The sequence below is a fragment of the Zonotrichia albicollis genome, chromosome 3, assembly GCF_047830755.1.
Source record: "Zonotrichia albicollis isolate bZonAlb1 chromosome 3, bZonAlb1.hap1, whole genome shotgun sequence".
NCBI classification, from domain to species: Eukaryota; Metazoa; Chordata; class Aves; order Passeriformes; family Passerellidae; genus Zonotrichia; species Zonotrichia albicollis.
Window position 1 is genome coordinate 13281174 of NC_133821.1, and position 23026 is coordinate 13304199.

At 49.6% G+C, this 23026-nt stretch overlaps 2 protein-coding genes across 2 annotated transcripts in view; both read right to left on the reverse strand.

The window, feature by feature from the left end:
- The window catches only part of XRN2 (5'-3' exoribonuclease 2), a 32305-nt gene extending 31592 nt beyond the window's left edge, over window positions 1-713 (reverse strand). The window contains exon 1 of the mRNA XM_005486778.4: window positions 555-713. Within this exon, the coding sequence (XP_005486835.1) occupies window positions 555-629 (75 nt within the window). The 5' untranslated portion in view covers window positions 630-713. The remainder of the gene's footprint in view (window positions 1-554) is intronic.
- A 3874-nt stretch (window positions 714-4587) lies between these two features.
- KIZ (kizuna centrosomal protein) overlaps window positions 4588-23026 on the reverse strand; it is a 29000-nt gene continuing 10561 nt past the window's right edge. Inside the window, exons 7-13 of the mRNA XM_074536755.1 lie at window positions 19885-20091; window positions 19226-19390; window positions 17957-18092; window positions 17102-17240; window positions 12940-13039; window positions 6349-6392; window positions 4588-4825 (exon numbers count right to left, since the gene is read on the reverse strand). Of these exons, the coding sequence (XP_074392856.1) occupies window positions 4722-4825; window positions 6349-6392; window positions 12940-13039; window positions 17102-17240; window positions 17957-18092; window positions 19226-19390; window positions 19885-20091 (895 nt within the window). The 3' untranslated portion in view covers window positions 4588-4721. The remainder of the gene's footprint in view (window positions 4826-6348; window positions 6393-12939; window positions 13040-17101; window positions 17241-17956; window positions 18093-19225; window positions 19391-19884; window positions 20092-23026) is intronic.

Genomic DNA, 23026 nt, shown 5'->3' on the forward strand with positions numbered 1-23026 from the left:
GCTCCCTACTCAAATTTCACCAGTGTCTCAAATTTTACTTTTCCGGGTCGGAATCACACGAGGGCAGAGCCGAGGGCGTCGGGAAGGGCTGGAATTCCAGGAAAGGAATTCCAGGAAAGGAATTCCAGGGAAGCGGCCGGAGAAGGAGGAATCGGAAGAGACGCTCGATTCCCGGCTCCGGCGCCCATTCCCGCTTCCCCCACGTGCCCCTTCCCGCCGGGAGCTCACCCGCACCCCCGGCACTGAGCGGAGCACGGGGATAACTCCCCCCGTAGAGCGGCCGCTTCTACCGGGATCAAAAATCCGGGAAAAACTCCAAACGCCCCCCCCCAAAAAACCCCAAACATTTCCCAATCATAAACAACACCCGAACCAAACCCAAACAAAGCCCAAATCTACCGACCCGCCTGGAAATGCCCCGGGGCAGCCCACGGGGGCGCAGAGGGGACTCAGCACCGGGAGCTCAGCACCGGTGCGGCCCCACCAGCCCCGCGCTCCGCAGAGCCCCGGGGCGGCCACCGGCGGGCCCGCGCGGTGCTGGGCGGCCGGCTCACCTTCTCCTCGACGCAGTTGACGATGATGGAGGGGTACTTGCGGCTGAGCCAGCGGAAGAAGGCCGGCACTCCCATGGCGGGAGCTGGACGGGCAGCGCCGAGCGGGACCCGCGGCGCCGGCGGCACTTCCGGGGTCGGGGGGCGGCGCGGGGCACGCCGGGAACGGAGGGAGGGAGGCGGGGCCGGGGCGCGCGTGCGCGAGGAGGCGGCGCCGCCATCTTGGGTGCGGGCTGAGGGCGGCGCAATGGCAACCTGAGGGGAGGCCGGGAGCGTGAGGGGACAGCGCCCCGTAAAACGTGTCTGGGCAGCTCCTGGGGCACTAAAGGGACACTCAGAGGGGAAAATAAAGCCAGAGGGCACAAAAGTGATGTCCAGGAGGAAAAGGGAAGCCTGACTCCTCAGACAGCCCCAGTGCTGCCCTCACGCCCAGCCAAGACATGCAGTGTGACAACTTCTCACAAACTGCCATAAACGAACAATTTAACAGAAGACTCACCTTCCCTTAGCACCTTGCTAAAAAACAAGCATGGGGTGCTGCTGTGGGGTGACACTATAAGACACATAACACGACATGCACACACTGCTATTCTCAAGGTGAAAAAAGGGAAGTTTATTTTTCGACTCCAACATTTCTAGATTTTCAAAAGTGACAGTGGATTGGAGGGTGAAAGCGCCACCTCTCCAATGACACTGGACAAACCAACAGTTCATCAAAATTTTCCTCCATAAAAGAATGCAAAACAATAAGTTATTTACAGAAACTGTGTGAGAAAGTTTGTTATAAAAATGTAAACATCAGAAGGCTTAGAAAATCTTTAAAATTCAGGGTGACAGTGGGGTGCTTTAGGCTGCACACACCCAGCAGTGTTGCCCAACAAGCCAATAATTAAGAGAGAAATCGATGATTTATTTCAGCGCTGCATGAGCTGCATGCTCAATATATTCCCTAAATCCAGCACAACCTCTGTTTCTTACACTCAGAAATCCACAGCTGGCAATTTCCCGAGCACAGCCCCTTTTAGGATTGATCAGTAATTTCCACATGAGTTATGTAACCCCAGCCAACTCTTCCACCTGCTCAGGGGAAAGGTCTGCACCTCTTTTTGAGCTGTAGGCGTGAGTTGCAGTGTTACAACAAATAGTTCAGATATAGGATACATGGAATTTGGGTGTTTTGCCAAGTTAGGAGTACACACATAGGCGCCAACATCTGGATTTACTACATCCTTAAGGCTTGGTGGTTCCAGGGTGTCCTTGAGGAAGGGATGCACTAATGAGGTCTCTGCATGAAAATATACAAAGATCTTACATTAAAGAACGTCCTGACTTCAGACAATTTTGACTCATCCCGTGTTTGGCAACAGCAGGAGCGATTCAGGGCACGGCTGCTCTGTGCCCTCTGAGGGGACATTTCCCTCAGTGGGAAATGTCTCCATGTGATTCCTGAGACCAACACGAGGCAAAGAGCTGCCGTCCCCTTGCTCTGCCCGTGGCATAAGCAAACACTGTTAATTTGTGCCTGTTTGACGGCACCAAAATGGAATTAAACGGCCGGGAATTAAACGGGATTAGCACGAGGTGGGTTTTGCTCCGCCGTGTCCCGTTGCCGCACATCAGCTCCGTTAGCAGGGCAGCCACAGGGCCGAGGACAGGAAACAGCGGCCCGGGAGCCATTAACAAAAATAACAAAACCTCAGCAGTGCTTGCTGAGTCAACGCCGCCGATTTGGGGAGCAGAGGGGAACCTTGGTACCTGGCTAATTCGCTGTAGAATAAATTAACTCGATATTGTGTCTCTCATTATTCTTATCCTCACTTGGCTGTTGTTAAGCCGTTTTCTGTTGTCGCTCCTCTCAGTAAAAGCTGTGACTTGAATAAATTTCCCCTGCAACTTTGTAGTGGCACCACACCTGTGGTATCAGCTGAAGATTGTCCTTTATCTGTTCCTTACAAAATGTTCCCTGATTGAAGCTTCCTATTGTATTCCTTCCAGTGCTTCTCCTCCCAGAATTTTGTAGGGATCACGCCAGCTTAGTATGAACATTTTGTTTGTATTGATGGGCAATCAGTTGTTTTTCTGATAATGACGAAGAAAATAGAAGGCTGGCGGACGCAAATGAAAGGCAATCATCTTATCTTATAATTGCTTGGGTAAACAAGTGCTGGAAAAATTAATACTGCAGCAGACAATTCCTTGAAAAGTTGGTCTGAGCACGAGGAGCTGCTCTGGGTGGTGAGCCCAGGTCTCACCTGCCACCTGCACATCCATGAGCACAGCACAGAGTGGCGCACCCTGGGCAGGAAGGAGCAGGGAAGGTTTTCCTGCTCAGGCACTTTCCTGGGATGAGTGGTGTGCTGATGGGAATCTGCTGGGGGTGTGTTGATTCCAGTGCCCCTGTCCGTCAGCGTCACCTGCCAGCAGGGCCGGGGTGACAGCTGTGAAGGAGCACGGGGAAGTTGACTGGCAGGATGTTTTGCATCTAATGAGTCTGTGCACAATAAGTGTATCACGAATAACGCTGCAGAAGAGCCCGGCTATCGCTCCCACACCAAGAGGCAGAGATTGCCTGCATGTGGCTCTGCAGCCATCTGTCACCTGTCACGGGCCGCTGTCAGGGCTGAGCCGGACCGGGGCGGTGGAGAGCCCCACAGACTGATGTCAGGCAGTAAAGTGGGCTGACATCAGCAGCCCAGAGCCACTCAGGAGGAGCTCAGAGCTCGAAGACACTGCGCTGCTGAGGAAATGTCCCTTGGCACTGCAGGCTGCTGGATTTTTCCAGTGGGGCTGCTGCTCCTCCTCTCCACACTCCTCCCAGGCCTTGAGCAAGATACCCACCTCACAGCACAGGCAGAAGGCAGCAGTCCCACAGGACACGGGGAGCTGGTGTGGTAAAAAGGACATTGAACCCCTCAGTAAAATCTGGTTTAGTTACAGAATCACACAATCACTAGATTGGAAAGAACCTTCGAGATCAGAGTCCAACCCATGCACTAACACCTCAACCATGGCACTAAGTGCCACATAAAGTCTTTTTCTAAACAGATCCATGGATGGTGACTCCACCACCTCCCAGGCAGATCATTCCAGTACTTTATCACTCTTAAAGTAAAAAAGCTTTTCCTAATATTCAGCCTGTATTTCCCTTGGCGCAGCTTGACTGTCCTCTCATTCTGTCAGTTGCTGCAGTCCTTTAGTCGAGCCCAGCAGTCTCCCAGGATGTCAGCCCTGGTCACAGACTCACCCTGTTTCATCCTTGGTGCAGATTTCCCAGTTCCCAGAACATTCCAGGCTGCAGCTTCACTGATGGCAGACTGAAACCCACAGCAGCCAGCTTTGCCAAGGGCTCTTGCTCTGTTCCAAGCCTTCTGCAAGTCATTTTGTGCTGTTGAGCTCTCAGCTTACAAGTTCCTCTTATTAAACTGAATGCTGTTCCCATTTCTAGCTGGGTTTTGAGGGATGGGGTGCAGAGATTGGTGCCCATGTTGGGAGATGTGGGGCTGCAGCACAGCACAGCTTAATTGGGGTGCTGCTTTCTGCTTTTGAACTCGTCATCATTTATGAACAGCTTTAACATGTCCCCTGGTTTCTCCCCCCCAAAGAAAATCTCATGTTTAATGAACTTAATTTTAGATAAAAGGAATGAAAAGAAGAAAATTAAAAATGCATGAAGCTCCTGGAGTCATCCAATTACTGTGATGTCCACACAGCAACGCCAGCATGGATTTCACAAAGCAAGGAAAAGCAGGAAAGCACTGGGGCTTGCCACATGTAAATGCTGCTCTGTTCCAAAATGTGCTGAATTACAAATGGACATTTTATGCATTTCTTCTTCTTGATCTGCTGCAGAAAAAGATAAAGATCAAACATGCCAGCCCACCCCAGCAGCGCCTGTCTGCATACCCACAATGCTTGGCTGCTTCTTCCCAAACCCTGTTTAGTGCTGGAGTCCCAATACTGGGATGCCACAAGCCTCGGGAGGGGACAGTCAGAGCAGGAAAACGCTGCAGGTCAGACAGAGCACACAGACAATACATAGGATCCAGTATGTTTATTTGGTATTTAAATTTGGTTTGCCAATTCAGTGACAGGCAGTTCTTCAGCCTGTGGCACACTCACTGTGTAAAGGAAAACACAGTTTGTTTCTTCCCCAAAGTCAGTGGGAGAAACTCAGTCATAGAAATCATCAAAGTCGTCTGAATCCGTGCTGTGGGTCTGTGGGCGCAGCGCAGCCTCGAGCTCGGAGCTGCTGTCATCAGATTCACCCCAGAACGCTGTGGGTGAGAAGAAGGAAAGCAGAGGTGTAAAACCTTTTCTGTGGCTGTGCCACTCGTCACAGCCACGAGCACGAGGCTGACTGAGGGCTGGGAGTTGGGAGCCCAGCCCCAGGTGTGCGTGTCTGGCGCAGTGTCCGGCAGCGCAGCGGCTGTGCTGGACAGCGGCCTCATTCAGCGCTCCCACTCCATTGTGCCACAAGGTAGCTGGGCAGAACATTTCCACTCCAAGCAATTTACTTGACCAGCTGCTGCCTGAATTGCAGCTTTGTCTACTCTCTTCCCTTTTCTCCCCACTACTTGACCCTGCGATGAAGTCACCAGCGGGCCATGACATCAGAGTTGGCACAAAAATGGCAATGACATCACAAATGAAAAATCACCACTTGCAGATCAGAGCAGATCCAGGCAGGCCTGATCTCACTGGAGCACATGGCTTTAACCTTAGGAATCAGCAAACCCTTTCACTGACAGCAGCAGAATCCCACAGCAGTTCAGAGTGCCTGAGAGATTTCTGGAGATGTGAATTCTTCTGACCCATGGATAGGACAGAGCAGGAAGTGTGGCACATGAAATCAGGGCCACAGTGGCTGACAGAGCCGTGCTCTCTGTTCCCACCTAATCCACAGGCTGCTGGCTGTCTAAAGGCAGCGGGGATGAGGCCCAGGGCTCAGCAAGGGACAGCAGGAGGGGGAAGGCTGTCACACTCACACAGACACTGCAGCTCATGTTTGAGGCACTCTGGTGCCTCTGATGGCACCAGCTCCATGAACACCTTATCTACAAATGCAGCATCTGCATCTTTCATCCTCCATCCCCGGCCCCCTGGGCCGCAGGAACATCAGAGCCATCCCTGTGTTGGCTGCCATGCTGAACAGCTTCAAGACAGGAAAGGGGCCAGGCATGCCAGAGCCTTTCAAGTGCCACCAAAGCAGCTGTCCTTGATGGCATCTGTACCTCAGTTCAATGCCACACCTCTAAAACCGGGCCATTCTGGACTGCCAGCAGCCAGAGCAGGGCTCCAGGCAGAGAGATCCTGGCTCCCAGCGCTGCCCCGCTGGCAGGAGGCTCCGTCAGAGGCAGCTGCAGGCCCTGGAGGGCCTTGCAGGGGGTAAAGGGGGAACTGGAATGTGTGGGCAGCAAAAACACGCAGGGTCCAGACACCAATTCAGAATAAAAGCAGCCTGGCCACACAAAACCCTCCAGCTGCACCCACCCAAGTCCCAGGTCAAGGAATGACCTGGTTTCTCTTTCTCCAGTTCCCTCCACCTCCTGTTAAGTGGCGTTTGATTAAACCCTGCCAAGATCCCAACCCATTCCACAGCACCCCCCACAAACACCTCCTCTCTGCCCTGGATTTGTCTTCCTCAGCTCCCTGCTGGCTCCCACTGGAGACAGGAAAATTCCATGCTTCCCCTTCCCTCTACCTTATACAGGTCATAATGTTGTTCTGGGAGGGCTTCTATGGTACAAATTTAACTAGAAAGACACTAATTTTCAGTAGTGTAACATTGGTCTCTTACCTTTGGATTTTATGGCAGGTACTGTTTCCTTCCGCAATTCAGTCCTGTAAAACATTTCAAACAATCAGCACAATGTCTCCAATAAAAAAAATAAGTGACTTTTAAAAAAATACTGTGAAACGGTTTGAAAAAACAACAGCCTAGTAACTTCTGTAACTATTTTTTTTTCAAATAGGTATTTAATCACGGACTTCTTCACCTAAAAGGTGGAGAAATTCACGTGCAGGAGGGACTCCAGCAGTTCCTGGAGTCATTCCCTGGTAACAGCACTGATTTACACCAGCACTGAGTTAAGGTACAGAGGAGCAGGGCCCTGCCAAGCTGCTGCCGCCTTTCAGAGCACGCAAAGTACGGAAAGACAAAATCCAAACAAAACCAAATCCCCCCAGTGCTGCTCCCTGCACTTCCTCCAGGTCCTGGTGCTGTCCCCCAGCCCCACGGCAATGTGCAATCTCCACTGCCTTTGATCTACCTTGATGTGTGTGCAGCCCGAGCCTGCTCTGCTAAATGGCTGCTCTTGTGTCTGGAGCATCACAGGCCCTTTTGAATCTCTCAAACAAGCTGGAATCATTTTGATCTTTTGTGTGCCGCGCGTGCATTGTGCTGGGGCTGGGGAATAATCACACAGGGGCAAACATGGGGGAGAATTAACTGTTACAGCAGCAGTCCTGCAAGAAGCTCCAAAAATAAAGCTTCAGCTGATTTTAATAAGGAAGATCAAATAGGAGATATTTGGGACATCACTGGGCCAAGCAGTGAAATATAAGTCAATGTCGAGGTGCAGTTTGAAGCTGTGGCCTCAGGCACAACAGGACTCTGAAATGTCTGTGATTTGCTGTGTTTCATTTAAAAATGTGGCAGCCAATACAGAAGTGTTTAAAGTGGGGAGCTACAAATATTCCACTATTGTGGAGTCATTTGTGAAGGAGACAAACAAAGCAAAGATGATTCCTTGCTAGCGTTACCCCCAGTATTCAGTCAGAATTTGGGATTGCAGCTGGAAAGGCACATGTAAAATTTCACACACTGCAGCTACCAGTGGTGCAGCCACTCTTCCTTTTTACCCAGAGAAAGCTCCCACTGTTTAAATCTCATTTCCTCTCCAAAGGCTCCTGCTTTGTGGACAGAAATTCCCAGAATATTAAACACAGCCCAGGTTCCACCAAGGCACCAAACCAAGGCAGAAGTGCCAGTACCGAGTGACAGCACTAGCAGAGTACTAACAGTGATGTAACTCATAATGACCTTATTCAGTGAAAAGCTTTAAACTGTTGGGCTTCAAATGTTTCTCCAACATTCCTTTAGTGCACCAGTCCACCAGCTTTTCCTTTTATTCCAAACAGTACTTCACACTGTCTTATACTCTCACTTCTCCTTTAAAGGCCTCCACTCGACAGGATATCCAGACAGGATTTTAAACTGGAGCCTCTGTGCTGATCCTGCTGAACACCCTGAGCTCCTGCTCCCTTTTGCCAGATCTCCTGGTCCTCAGCACTTCCCAGGAGGTGCTCCATGCATCCCAGCCTATGAAAATGTGCTCAAGAGGCTGCACTGTTTTCCCTAGGGTATGGAGCAGGAAAACACTTGTTGCTGAGCTGAAGCTGGTGAGGTTCCTCCTGTGGATGTTGGCACAGGAACCATTTCAAGTAGCTGAGGAGAAGATCAGGGGGCAGCAGCCATTGCTTCCCCCTGGCCACATCCCATCCTGCTGCTGGAATGGGAGCGTGGGGTTCCTGGGATTTTCAGTTAACTTCTCACAAAAGCCATTTGACAACTGAGTTTTCCTCAGTTCTATCCCACTTCTCTCCGTGCTTGTCCCACAACAAACACCAGCGGGTCAGTGCTTTGGGTCTAGTGCTGAGGATCACCAGGAAGGACTGCCCACATCTCCAGGCCTTGGTGTTCCAGATCCAGCTGAGGGATCCATGGAGAAAGGACCACCACGGCTGTAGAAACATCTGAAGACCTTCCCACTGCCACCAGAGCTTCACACAAAGAGAAAGATCAAAGCTGGCAGGAGAGCAAGGAGAGAGATGTTTGTTGTGACCATTATCTGCTCCCTGGGGTTCATCTTCCAGGGCTCACCCACTAGGTGTGGAATGGGGTTCACTCCCCAAAAAGCCAAGCACAGCCATCCCCAGAGAAGGGAGATGGGGACAGGGTGGCAGCAAAGGCTCGGCACGAAGCTGTCAGCACACAGATACAGAAAACAGAGCGAGGACATCAGAAAGGCCAAAGGGGGAACGGCAGCTCCAAGATGAGCCCAAACCTGGGGAATGCAGCAGGGGATAAATGCTGGGGTGAGGTGTGTGCGGCTGGGGAGGTGCAGCAGCACCTTGGCGGGGTGCAGCAGCTGCGCTCACCCACAGCCGCAGCGCACAATGGGCACAGACCTCCGCCGAGACAGTTTCGGGCTGCAAACAGAGCCAGGCCGGTTCCAGCGCCTCCACTAATCCCCCGCCGTGACCCTCCGATATCCATTTACACATTTGCTTCTTCCATAAAATAATTCCAAACTGAACCCAGGCTCTGACAAAGAGAAAACCCAAACCAGTTTCACTTCAAAGAGCCTTTTAATCTCTCCATTTCTCTGATGAAACAGGCTTTTTGTGTATTGAAGATGCTGCAACAGTAAGGAATGAAAAAGCTCCAAGAAAATATTTTTTCCTCTATAATGAAAATTAATATTAAGAGGATGATGCCTTGTGAAGGCTGACCTAGAATAAAGGCTAGACGGAGTTAAAGAAAAAAGTAGGGATTTATTAAAAGGATATCCTCAATGGATACATCTTGGGCAGTACAAGAGCCCAGCCAGGGCTACAGCCAAGATGAACCAAAATGGTCACAAAAATGGATGACTGGTCACAAGGTCCCTCACTTTTATAAGTTCTGATCCATTTGCATACTGGAGTTAATTGTTGAATTATAGCTTTAGGTTAGGAAGTCTCATCCTTGCTTTTCTCTCTTTATTCCGCTGTTGTTTGTGCTCTTGGGACTGAGATTTGGATTGTTTGTCCTTGGTCCCCAGCTAGAGAGGGAATTGTTTTGTCTCCCTACTCTGTGAAGAGAGCTTGCTATCCCTTAATATGAAGCTCAGATCTACACACTAAAGCAGTACAGAATCAGAAAAATATAAAAGCTGAAACCTGAGGCATCAAGGAAAATTCCAGGACAACAAGAGCCAAGGTAATCAAGGGAGCTTGCTGGAAAACAGCAGAAAACATTTACTGTAGCCTGAGGTCTTCTTGCTAAAGCACCTGTTGAACTTCTATGTTTTAGTGTCAAACGAAAAAGACGCCCAAAAATTTGGGAAATCTTAAATGCCAAGAGAGGAACTTTCCCACCCTGGGAAACCAAGTACCTACAGTACATATTCTGCACAGTGTCACATAGGCAGTATAAACTCAAAAGTCCATTCATCATGCCAGAGCTGGAGTAATAACACTGAATTTCAGTAATTTCACTGTGAGTAGGACGACCCTTATTTTAGGATACAAAGATTTCTGTCGAGCTGCATCTAAGACCGGTCTCTGTTTGGATTCACCACGCTGGAGAAAAAAAACCCCACTGACACAAAGATGCATCACAACACTGCAAGGAAGCTCTGCAGGAGAGCAGGGGCAGTGCCAAAAAATCCACTGTTCCCTCTGTGCTCAGCTGGCAGATGTTGGTGCCTCTCCCCACACACCTGGCAGGGCACTGCTTCTGCAACAGCTGGGGGTGCAGGCAGAGGAAACAAAGCTCACACAAACAGCTGGAACAGCAGAGAATCCTGCTGGAATTTTCAGTCAGCTTCTTACAAAAGCCATTGGACAACCGGGGGGGGATAAAACCATCAGATCCTGCCTTGTTTCTGGGTGCACCTCTCAGGAATCCAGACCGACACAATGGCACTTCTCCTGGATTTCCAAGGGAAAGGCATTTGTGCATATGCTGAGTTGCTGCCAGCCCCAAAGCTCTGGGATGTCTCCTCAGAGCACAGCAGTTTTCAGTGTCAGGACTGGTTCAGGAAGGGGGAAGTGGGGGATGCACAGAGCCCGAGTGCCCCCCGATGGCCAAAGCCAACGAGCTCAGCACCGATTAAGAGATGAATCAGACTCTGCCAACTTCTATTTGCATGTCACTACAGCTGTGTTGGGCAACAGGGCTGAAAACCAGCCTTCAGAGACCCCCCCCAGAGTCCTTCCAGCAGATTAATTAAAGTTTAAAAGACTTTATGCCGTGTTGGTGTCCTGACAAATCCAAAGCGGGCTTTGGTTCTCAGCTGATAACGCACCTTTAATCTCCAGATTATTTGGAAACGAGACAGCGCAAACAAGTCAAAGAAAAATAAAACGCCTGCATCCGAAATGGGGAATTCCCAGAAAGCGAGTGACCTCCACTGGCTGCATCCATCGCTACAGCCCCCCGGAATGCCACACACATAGCTGCCCACCCGCCTGCACTCGCCGGCATCCTCAGCCCTGACTTCTGATACCTTCTCCCCCAGGACCACGCCACTTCACGCCCCCTCGCCTGCTGCAGCACCCCGACACCCCACCCAAAGGTGCATCTCTGTGTGTAGAAATATTCCCCCGGGAAAGTAAAGGAGCCAGGGAAAAGCGGTTTTCTTGCTGGAGGTAGAGCAGGCGGCATTTGTGGGAGAAGAGGAAGCTCTGGCATGCACCACTGAACAAAAGGGAACAAGTGGTCTTTACTCGGAGAGCAGCTTCCTATTAAGACTCACTCCGTCGTACATTATGCCTTTCATCCCCACTCAACCACAAAATGATTTTGCTGTAGGAAATACAATGGCAGAAAAAGATTTACATTGAAAGAATCTTTAATAATAAACTGTTGCAGATCTGCCTACTTCCCCATGATTTATAATACAATAAACATCGGATTCTATTAAGTCTCATGCACTGAAGACATGCACTGAAAACCCGAGTATGAAAGCCCTCAATTCTTCCCTTCTCCAGGCCCATAATAGTGAAACGAGCATGGATAAATGTGCTAAGAGTATCTCTTTGCATCTTTTATAGCTTGTGTGTATCAATCTGTAAAGCTTATTAAGAAAGTCATTGCTATGCAAAACAGCACCCAATCTCTTTCTCTTGCTTTTCAACAGCGCGCAGTGTTTAGCCAATAGGGCCGGGCCCCGGCCCCTCATTCCGCATTCATAACATGCAACATTTGCACAATGTGTATCTCAAAGGCTGCTGAATAGAAAGCCTTAATACTCATGTAAACAACTGCAAACCAATTACTTAATGAATCAGGCCCACACATAATGAGGTGCCAGACAAAGAGCTATAAATGCATTTTTGCGCCCGAGCCTCCGCTTTAAAGTAAAATCCCTCAGCTGTAGTTTGGGCTTAACTGGCACATGATAATTATTGTCTGGGGGACATCAGAGGAGCCACGGTTTTTATTCCGGTCCGGCGGGGTCCGCGCCGAGGTCACTCATCAGCTCAGTGACAAAACGCGGCAAAGGAGAATTTATAAAGTGCCACGGCCGAGCTCGCAGGGATGTTTATTCTCAAGTAGTGGGTTTGAGACCACTTGTGAAAGCAATAAAGCCCGAGGAGTGGCTGCCGGGAGCAGAGCTGCAGTGCCGCAGAACTGCGGCACAGCACGGCACAGCAAACAGCTCTGCCTCTTCCTCCTCCCTGTGCTGCGCTCCGGGCACCCAGGGCTGCTCCCAAACCCCACTGTGGCCGTGAGAAACTAACAGAAACATTTACAGAAACTAACTCTAACACTGACTTACAGCTTTATTACCATGGCTTTGTAAAGCAGCATCATCGCGTGTCCCTGCACAAAGTGTGCTGCTGCTGCTGAGCACTGAGAGGCCTGGAATTATAGACCAGAGGGAATTATTTGAAATCTATTACAAATCAAAATTGGAGAAAAAGCAAAGAAAAAGGCAAAAAAATGTACAGCATCTAACCGAGGGAGAAGTGGCTGCAGGCACGATTGGCCGGCAGTGTAGCAGCAATGCGGTTTATTTTGAAGAGTTTTTATTTTAAATAAAAAATAGTTAATTTTAAATTACACTTTTAACTCAGCCGCAGTGATCCTGTAAGTAAGTTCTCAGGGCCCTATCCTGCTCTTCCTGCTGTTCCAGGCTTCAGGGAAGGGCTAAAATATAACATTTCAAAAACTCATCTACAGGAACACCCTTGCATTTCATAGCACAAGGCAGGATAAATCATTGGCTCGTCATTCTCAAAGTGCCAGAAAATACGAAAAGAGAAAACAATTGAACCTAAGATGGTAAGAATTAATCCCACACAAAAGCAGGAATGCCAGTCATCAATGCTCGGTTTCAGCTCATATTTAATGTGCTTGAATTATAGAAACTCTATGATTTAAACAGCAATTGCAGAATCAGAACTGGCCTCACCCACAGCAGCCTAAAAATCTGTGCAGCAAGAAGATTAAAGCAAGGAGCAGCTCATATCCTGAGGTGTTCCAAACCTGCAGTGTTTGATCACAGAAACACCAACCTTAACCCTGGTCCAAGTACCAAAATAAATCAGGGGAGCTTCAGCCCTTTTCTGTCGGGGTTTCTCCCTCATGGAACCATTTCCAGCGTTAGAGCCTTACCTGAAGAAGAGAGGAGCACTTCCATTCGACAAGGAGCTGCTTTCCAAATGTGTTCCCAAACTGTCACTTCCTTCAGGACTGTCGTGGCTGTGATCCCCACCTGTGCAGGAAAAACAGGACTATGAACCTTCCAAGTTCCCATTCACATTAAGCAGAAATGTTATTTTTGTTCTCCTTCCCCTTAAATGTAGATTGTTTTGGAATGTTACAGTTCTGTCAATGCTATTTGATACTTCTGTGTTTTCAACCATTCTCTTGAATTAGACAAAAATAAATAAATCCTATAAAAATAAAATTAAACACATATCTTGAGATTTTTGTGACTTAAACAGCCAAACACACAACTATTTCAAAACCTGTTATCCCCACTTTCCTTTCTTCCCTTTTCCCCTGCTCTGTGGATCTCATTTCCATTCTGTAAAGATTGATTTAGGAAAAAAAAAAAAAAAAGAAGAGGCAAATGGATTCATTCACTGGAGTCAGACAATTGCTCATCTTTGTATTCGTTTCCAAAGCACACGATGCTCAAGCACAAATCCCACTTTAAAAGGCTGCTTTGCATACATATATTTTCTATATATGTTTTTATCTACAGCACTGAAACTACAACCAAGCCCTGCTCTCACCAATGTCCCTACCCAGGATAATTCAGTATTTCTGTCCACATTGGATTCTCCAGTTCCTAACTGGCTGTAAACATTCCCAGTCCCTTCTGCACTTGGATTACAGCAGCCAAAGTCCTGCTCGGTCTCAGGCACTTCCAGAAAAGAGGTGCCAGAGTCTGCTCAGGAGGAAAGAGAAATCAAGAATAAGAGTGGAAAAAAAATAAAGGGGTTTTAAAAAAATAATTATCCCCCCTTTCCCATGATGTATCACAGCTCATGGCATTGCCTCTCCCTCAAAACCAGTGCTCAAGCTGCTGCTGCCTCTGCTTAGAGATGGATGAAGAATTGCCACCCAGAATTCACAATTTCACAGAGACTCAGAGGTCCTTGAGGAACTTAATTGTCCAACATAGCTGCTGGATGGCATCATCCACACTGACCTAAGGGCAGCGTCCAACCTGGCGCTGGCCCAAGGAGCTTCCTCCATCCCAGACATATCAAATGATATCAAACAGAGCAAAAGGTTGAGTGAGACTTATTAAATGCCTTAACTGGTGCACTCCAAGCAGCACCTCAGAATCCTCAAAGGAGAACCTCACCAGGAAGGACACGTGGGTATGGGAAAAGTGGTCACACCATTGTTGGCTCATTAAAGGTGGCCTGAAAAGGAAGGCAGAATCCAGCTTGTGCTTCCTCATGTTCCCATATAATACCTAAAAAAGAGCTGATTTTTTCTTTGCAATAGGGCTGTTCCTCCTTATTCCTACAGGAGATTTTAGGCCTGGAGAGCAGCTGGGGGTGCTGTTCCAGCTGTTTAAAGCAGAGCCCAAGGAGTGGAGCAGTGACACCATTTTTATTCAAATCCTCTACAGCCTTAACGCCTGCTCAAATCAAAGACAAGTGAAGGGAAGAGAGAGAATCTGGTTTTGTTAAAGATTTAACAAACCTGCCCCTTCAATAAAATCAGCAATTTCCTACTCATAAATGAGACTCTTAAACAGTCATCCAGCAAAACAAGAAATAATGGGTTTTATCCTTCTTAATCTCACATTATTCACCTACCTCAGGAACAGCAGAAGAGCTGAACAATTTCTTTTGAGTCTTCCCCATAAAAAACAAAGCATCCGTGGAGGAGCTGAGAATGAGCCCCGCTCTCCCCCTGTATCCTCACATAACCTGGTACCACAGGAGCCTGCTGTTATCAGCCAGCTCCTCCCTGGGCCAGCTGTGGACCAGGTACAATCCCTTTAAAGCCCATTGTTCACAGGTGGCCTCCCATGAGCTCTGGACAGGGCATTAAAGAACCAACACAAATATTCCTGGAATATTTACAGATATTCACATAAATTAATGTTTTGGTTCTCTTTTTATGTAACAGAATAAAAGAAAAATGAACCAAAACTCCAGAAGTGTTCCCACAGCGCTGCCCTAAACACTGCTTGGAAGTGTGTCCACACAGCTTTCACAGTGAAGTCTATCAAACCCCAAAGCCTCAAAAGGCTTTTGGTGTTTCAAACCAACACTTAAAAAATGCAGCAAATACCGAAATTAAAAAAAAAAAAATCAATCCAAATTTGTATCCCTTAAGTTCAGAGAAAGTCATACAGCAAAACAATCATGTATGAATGGCTGTCAAATATCAGTTCATCTAAACCCCTCAAAACAAGTTGTTTGAGCCCAAAAGCCAACACACAAGAGATGTGGCTTCTGTTTTAGGCCCATAATGACTCCAGAGCCCCCGGGCCACAGCAAATGGTGATGATAAAAGGGAATGAGCAGCTGCCTGGCAGGGAGAGGAGGGGAGGGGAATCAGAAGCCCGCAGAAGATCACGGGCTGAAGATGAATCATGTCTGAAAGGCGCAGCTTGGCTTTCAAGTGAGGTGTGAGAAGCCTCACTCCCGGAGACACAGGAACAGCAGAGACAGCTCCCTCACAAGAGACGGGCTGGAACTGGGTTACTGGGTTTGGCTGAGGAGCTTCTTGGCATTTTTACACACAGCAAGCATTAGGAGCTGCACGTCTGCTCCATCAGAGAGCCAGGAGAGGTCAGGAAGTCTCAGCAATGGCACTGGCTGGAGGGAGCCACTGTTATCAGGCAGCTTTGGTACAGGAGGCAGAGAGGAGGAGGCTCCTGGCTGGCACAGGCACGGCTCCTGCCTGGCAGAGATCTGCCCCGCGCTTATTCTAATGATCCCCAGTCAATTACTCATGGAAAGAATCAAACCAGCACTCTCTGGAGCTGCCATATAATTACTGGATCTCCACCACAGACGCTGACCCCTGTAACACGGACGGTGGGCTCTGACAGGCTTGCAGAGTGGATATTCACACGGTGAAACATGGAACATGATTACAAGGAATTAAAGAGGCACCGTGCTCCCCACCTTTGTTTCTGCCAACGTGGGCCCTGTGATGTGACATTTAATCTGTGCTCAGGGCGAGCAGCTGGGTTTGCTCCCTCTGAAGTCGCCCGCGGCACGGAGCCGCCGTGGTGGGATTGTACAACCCAGGCGAACGCTGGGCCTGAGGTTAATATGCAGCCATCCCTTCCACCTGTAATGGGAATCTTTCCCACCACACTTCCTTGCCTGCTCTCATCTTCACTCCAGCCTGTAACTTGTGGATGTGAACACACCGTAATGAAACCATTTCAAAGCGGCAGCCATCAGACCAGTTTGCTTGCTTTTAAGCCCTACTCCCTTTAATTTCCCACTTTTGTTATCTCTTGTTTATTGATCTAAACTATCCATTACCGCTCATAAAAGCAGCGCCCACTGGGAACTTGCTACCCTGCCTCTCTGTAGCTTCCTCACAGAAGGACAAGCCAACCAAATGTCCTGAGGAATTGAAGACTCGTGGATCTGGGAAACAAACAACCTGCAGCAATGCCTGGTGGCAGTGACATGTGCCAGACCTACTGCAGGAAATTAGCTTAAATCAAAGTCTGGTTGTCTCTGCACATAAGAATGGTGTGGATTTCGGAGCCTGGAGCAGCCTGTTTGCATTTGCTGTGCAAAGAGCACAGCAGCCTAATTGCCTGCTGCTGCCAGACTGCAATGGAAGGGGTGCTCCAGGAGCAGAGCATGCGAGCTGCCATCGCTGGAATAATGTATTCCCTCCTTGCGTGAAGGAACGAACTGGGCTCTCCCCAACACTGGCACATCCTGAGCTGGGAAATGGCCTCACATGAACCCTTTCATTTTGGCAATTCCTTCTGTGGTCTGGCTTTGTCATAAGAGGCAGCAAATACATCCCCCAGTTCCTAAATGGGACATGCCTTGCAAACATGCACACAAAACTCACTCATCCATTTTACAGTGACCACAGGGCCTGGCCTTTTCTCTCTTGCAGAAAAACCCACCACCACAGGCATCATTTAGTTTGGAGAGCCATAATCACAAAGGATACCAAGATATTGAGGAAAATCCCCCAAATCATCACAAATGTACATTGATCTACCAGTGGCTATGTCCCAGTCCCCTGGGGGTTTGGACAGAACTCCCCTATGTCCAGAGCAGGAATCTGCAGTGGCAGCCAGAGCTGGAACACCCCTTACCTCGTTCTTGCCATGCCAGTTCCCCCTGCTTTCCTTCCCCGCCGTTGGTCGGGATCGATGGCAGGCCAAGAGAGGATTCATCACTCTGCACAGGTGGCTCATCCCCACGCTCTCCTGGAAGGGCCTCTCTCAGCACAGTCTGAGCATTCAAAACAGAAACAGCCACAGCTCCATTATCCTCCCTCTCGAGCGTTTTCCAACACGCATTCAGACTAATCTACGCTCCCAGAGTAATCTGCTTTCAGGGTGCTTCTGTTAGATGTTCCACTACCTGACATCTAGGGTGTTCCTCTGGGGCTGGTTTTGGGACAGAAATATGGACTCGAATCTGTAATATTTACTCTATGTTCTGCCCTACTCTCTCACTGATTAGTAAATCAATTAACATCACAGTAAGGGGCTGAGGCACTCACAGCCTATGGAATACCATTTCTATTGATTTATTTAAATAATTGGCTATAAACTTTTGCATTAACTTAGAAAAACCATGAGTGTGCTACCATTTATAAATGCTCTGTGTGTTCAGCACCAAACCTCACTCTACTTTAAAAAGTCAAAATACATCATTCATTATAAAAATTCACAGAGAAAGACGAAGATAGAAGCCTCACGTTGGTTTGCACCAGAACAAAGAGGTGAGCTTGTTCCAATGCCTGATTGGCATAAAGAGTGAGAACATTAAAAAGTCCCTTTTCCTGTGGGATGAAGCACTGGACATACTTCCCCAAGACGCCAGGGCTGGTTAACCACAGACTGCCCCTTGCCCTTGCCCTGACTGCCACACTGTGCCAGGGCACAGCCACAGCAATGCAGAGCCTCCAGTGCCCCTGATTTACCCAAGGTGTCAGTGCCCACCTGGCGCTCCTGCTCCTCCTCTCCTGAAGCCAGCAGCTGCTCAAACATCTCTGCCACCTGCTCTGGGAGCTGAACCTGGTGCTGCTTCAGGAACAAGCCATGGTGGCTCAGGAGAGTCCTCACCGTGTCCGTGTCCCTGAGGAACAAACCGGCACCCTCAGTGAGACACCCCACCCACACGTGCTGGGAAAAGCCACCACCCATCTGGTCCTTAATTCCCACTTTTTCTTTTAAAAATGCTCAAAGGAGAAAATGTAGGAAGCCATGTGTGAGTTCTGCAAGATGGTCAGGGCATCATCATCACCATGCCTGCCTTGTCCTGAGGCTCAGGACCCAAAGACACAACCCTGGTCTCAGCACCTCGCTTACTCCCTGGGGCACAGCCTGGCACACACTGCCCGAGGCTTGTCTTTTGCTCAGAAAGAATAAAAAAGGAAAAGGAAAAAAGCAACTAAGGTGTCTTTTAATGTAGAAAATCTCAATCCTGCAATCCTTTTGTTTGCCAAAGCTGTTTTTTTTTTTTTCCTGCTGCTCCAGTGAAGTTTCAGAGGAGTGAATTCCAATTAACTCCAGGAGTGTTTGTCCCTAAGAAACCATTCAGGAGACACAAGGAGCTGTTGGTGCCCGCAGGCGTATGAGCCTTGCAAGAGAGGCAGGTACTGCAGAGAGACCCTTCTGCAGCGCTCACAAGTGCCCCATCCTGCCAGCACTTGAGCACTGCGGAGCCTGCGACAGGGAGGGAGGTCTAGACAGAAGCTAAGCAAGGCAGAATGGAAATTGTTTTCATTCCTAGGTTAAAGAGATTTGAAAAAAAAAAAAAAGTAATTCTCACTTGTCCTTGTGGCACATGCACGGAAAAAAAAAGCCCATTTTGTGTAACTGCACTTTGTTGTTTTCAAAGGCCACGTGCATCTTCTGTCTCAAACAGAATAATTTCCTTCTCAGAATTACATTTGTCGGCCTTACTTTCAGATCCTGGGAATGGCTGGCTGAGAGGTGTCTGGAGTTCCTGCAATTCCCTACCTGCCAGAGAGTGGGAGACACTGTGGACCAGATGAGCTGGGAGGACTCTGGGGCTGCTCTGTGGAGCAGGAGCCACCACTGGGGAAGGGAGGGAAATAAGTGAACTCCTGAATGCTCGCACTGTGAGTGCCACAAGGCTCTGTGCTCCGGCGGCTCCGTTTGCCAGTGCTGGCCTGGCTGCCTCGGTGGATCCAGGGCAGGGACAGAGATGTTCCTCAGCCCTGGTGGGTTCTGTGTCCCCCATACCTGGTGTGCTCCTCCTGCCCTGCTCTGCCCACGGCCTCGTTGGTGTTCTCCAGTGGGAGGCTCCCACTCTGCATGGACTGGGACACGGCCTGGAGCTGCCGCAGCACCACGGCTTCCATCACCTCGAGGTCACCCTGAGCCAGCCCGCTGGGCCCAGCACAAGCACTGCAACACAAAGCAGGGAGGATGAGCCCTGTGAGCACAGTCTGGAGACAGGACAGCCCGGGCACAGCCAGAGGGACAAACAAACATCATGGTGCTCTGTGACACACGTGGGACAGGACAGGGAGGTCACACTCAGCACTTGGAATGTACCAGGTGCAGCCACCCAGGGAGAGGGAAGCTGAGCACATCCCCTCCAGTGGCAAGCTGGGGGGCAGGCCTGTTTGGGGCTCCTCTTCCCTAATTCCTGAGGAATCCTCCAATCCTCAACTGCCTAAAAGAGTCTGTGGAGGCTGTGCATCGTTGTCAATAAAGTTACCAACAATTCCCACTTCTGCACCTAGGGGACCAGAGGCTGAGGAGGGACAGTGAGGGCTCTCCACCACTGGTTTTGGCAACACTCAGTTCCGGGGATTCCCTTTGCTCTCTTGCTCCATTTACTGTGTTTTTCTGGCACACATGGGCCGTTTGTTACCCGGGTGCATTCACTCACTCACCTGGGCAGCTCCACTGTCCCCGAGGGCTGGCCCTGGTACAGCGCCCGGTGCCGGGGGCTCATCCTCTCCACCAGCCCCTCCAGGAGCTGCAGCGCCTGGCAGAGCTCCTGGAGCTCGGCTCGCATCCCGCCGGACCTGCAGATGGACAGACAGGGTGGGAGGCACCAACGACGTGTGACAGAGTTCCAGTGCTTTCCCATCGCATCCCTTGGGAAAATAAACAGCTTCATTAGAGCCTTCCAAAGCCAACGGCAAGAACCACGCTCCCGAGCTCTGCAGGAAGGGGTAGGAGGGGGAAGCACATGAGCAAACCATCCAAAAATCAGCCCGGGCTGAGCCGGGGCTGCATGGAAATTGCTTCATGGAAATTACACCCGTGCCGAGCACTTTAATTCCTTCACCTCCGCAAGCGAAACAAATCTGGTGACCACCTACAGGTATGGGGACAGCCCTGGAACCTCAGAGGGGTTTTGATGAAGCTGCACCTCTATAATGATGCAAATGAGGACTTAACCACTGAAACAATGGCGCGGGCTAATCCCGGGACAGAGGTGTAAATGGCTATTCAGGTCCCCGGCTGCCTCTTTGTGGGGCTCCCAGCCCAGGTCTCGCCAGCGATGAACACCGCAGCTGGGGCAAAAGAGAGTTCTCTTTCTTTCTTTCCCCCACATGTAGGAGCTGACATGTTTCCACAGTTAACCCTGGCTTACTCTGCCTCCAGAGAGAAGCTCTGTGCACAAAAACTTGCAGCATTTGCACACTCATGCTGAGCTGTGCCCAAAGCTGTGTTTTCCCTCCGAGTGTTGGGCAACAGTGAACAATTAAGTGGGGGCTGCTGTGTCTTTAGTCGAGTTTCCTAGACATTTAATAAGCAAAACAATGCCCGGGAGATCACATAGGCAGTTAAACAGTGCTTTCTCTTTTCCCCCAGCCTTACAAACCCTGTATTCCAGCGGCCGGCTCGTTTCCCATTGTTTTCCTCCCGCTGGGTGGTCCTTCCAGGGTGCCACTCGAGAGGGATACAATAATAAAAAGGGAAGGGGAAGGAAGGGACACCAACATAAAGAAAAACAAAATGTATGACAATCTGCAGCAGGCTACGGATCAGAGGTCAGCAAACAAGAGGTCCTTCTCTTTTACAGGTTGCTTCCTGGAAACAGTCTGATTAAGCTGACAGCTTGAATTATGTGTTACATTTTGTAATGCACAATCCATCTGTGCTAAGTCCTCCTCAATGCAGCTGAAGCAGCACAGGCATTAGCTCTGCCTTTTTCCACCCCCTCAGCTCAGGCCTTAAAATAGTCATCATCTTTCTGCACACTAATTCTCAGAGACCCTCTCCCCCCGCCTGCCACCCCCCGGGTTTAAGCCCTCAAAGAAAGGGCTGGGTGCTGCAGGGAATGGTAAGAGGACACGGAGCCTTTGCCCTTGGATCAGCAGCTCCATGGGAGGGGACACCAGGAGCCTTCATGAGCCCCGTGGTGCCAGGGGGCTGCTGATAGAAAACCCATCCCAGGCTCTTCCCGTGGGGCTGGGTGGGAGAAGGCAGGGGAGCAGCCTCTGATCCTCTGGAACATGCCAACAATGGCCAGTTCTGATAACTGAGGCAGGAAAGCTGCAGCACCCTACTGTGACCTGCAACGAGATGGAAACCTTCTGCTCAATCACCTTTCCCAACAACATCTCCCTGCCTTGGCTGCAAACACTTCACTGCCGGGGAAAAAACTGAAAACTCCTTAAAAAAACAGAGGCTGGCATCTCTGCAGTAGGACAGGAGAGGTATTTGCTCTGAAGATAAAAATTTGTGGCTTCCTGGCACACAACAAGGACTGGTTTTGCCTCTGGAGTCAGCCATGGTCTCTGCTCCTTTCAACACCATCCCTTGTACTCATTTCAGGTAATTCACCAGAAGTGTATGAACAATTCCTTCCTTCTGATGCCACAGCGACACTGCTGCAGTGGGAAAGTCCAAGTTACAGATATTTCAACTTAAGGCAAAAAATGCACAGAATCTGGAGAATTTCAGCACATTTCTTCAGCCAGCACAGGAATTTCACAAGAGGAAACCACGGGGACTGGAAGGACATCACATGTTATGAATCCCTGGTGTGACAGAGCAGAGGAAGCTGCATTCCCATACTTTGTGTAACGTGTACAATTGAAATTCATGCACTAATAATCACTTGCAAGCTTTTCCACAAGATTTTTGGCCAATTAATTTTGCAAGGCTCTAGTGTGCACGCTGCATTCCAGGTGCCTTGGAAAGCTCACCTGGCCATGAGCACAGCGAGAGAACGGCTCCTGCTGGTGGATCTGCCTTTTCATTTTCAGGTAAAGCAAATTAAAACCTGTATCTTTCCTGCAGCACCAGCAAGCAGTGGTGATGATCCCACATCCATGGCCTTGAGAAGCAGAGGCATTCAGCTTGGCACAACGGGAGGAGAGCTCTGTGCTGCGGTTCCAGCCGTGTGCTGGGGACAATGCAGGCGCTCAAACCTTGTGTATAATTTCCCCGGGGCTCAAGAGCTGCTCTGTGTCTCATCAGGCACAGCACAGCAAGGCCTTGCAAGGAGGAACACAAGGTTAAACTGCTGGTGCTAGGGTCAGCTCTGACTCCTCTCACAGACACAGGCACTCGGTGCTCTCGCCTGCTCTGCTGTGATTAACAGGTGGGATACAAAGGGAGGACTGGGGGAAAGCTTTTTACATGTAAATCAGATGATGTTTCCATAGTGAGCAACAGCCCGATGCAAATAGGAAAGGATAAAGTTACTGAAGTTTCTGCCATGACCCCCAGTTTCTGCTCAGGTGTCAACACCCAAACCAGCACTGATATCAGCACCACCACAACATGCCCAGGTACAGAATTAACAGATTTAACAACCAAGATGGGAAAACCCAACCAACTGGCAGAAGAGAACTCCTTCTGCAGGAGCACTTGCTCTCTAGGGGTAAAAGCACTGTTTCCTTTGCACATCCCACTACAGACCTGCCAGCCCTCCTGGGTGACCCGGGCCAGCCCTCCTGGGTGACCTGGGCCAGCTCTGGGCACCATCTCACCGTGGGCACGGCCCCACCAGGACAGGGATGCACTTCCCTGTCTCATGAGGGCGTTGCGGGGCTGAAAATCCTGCCAGGATGG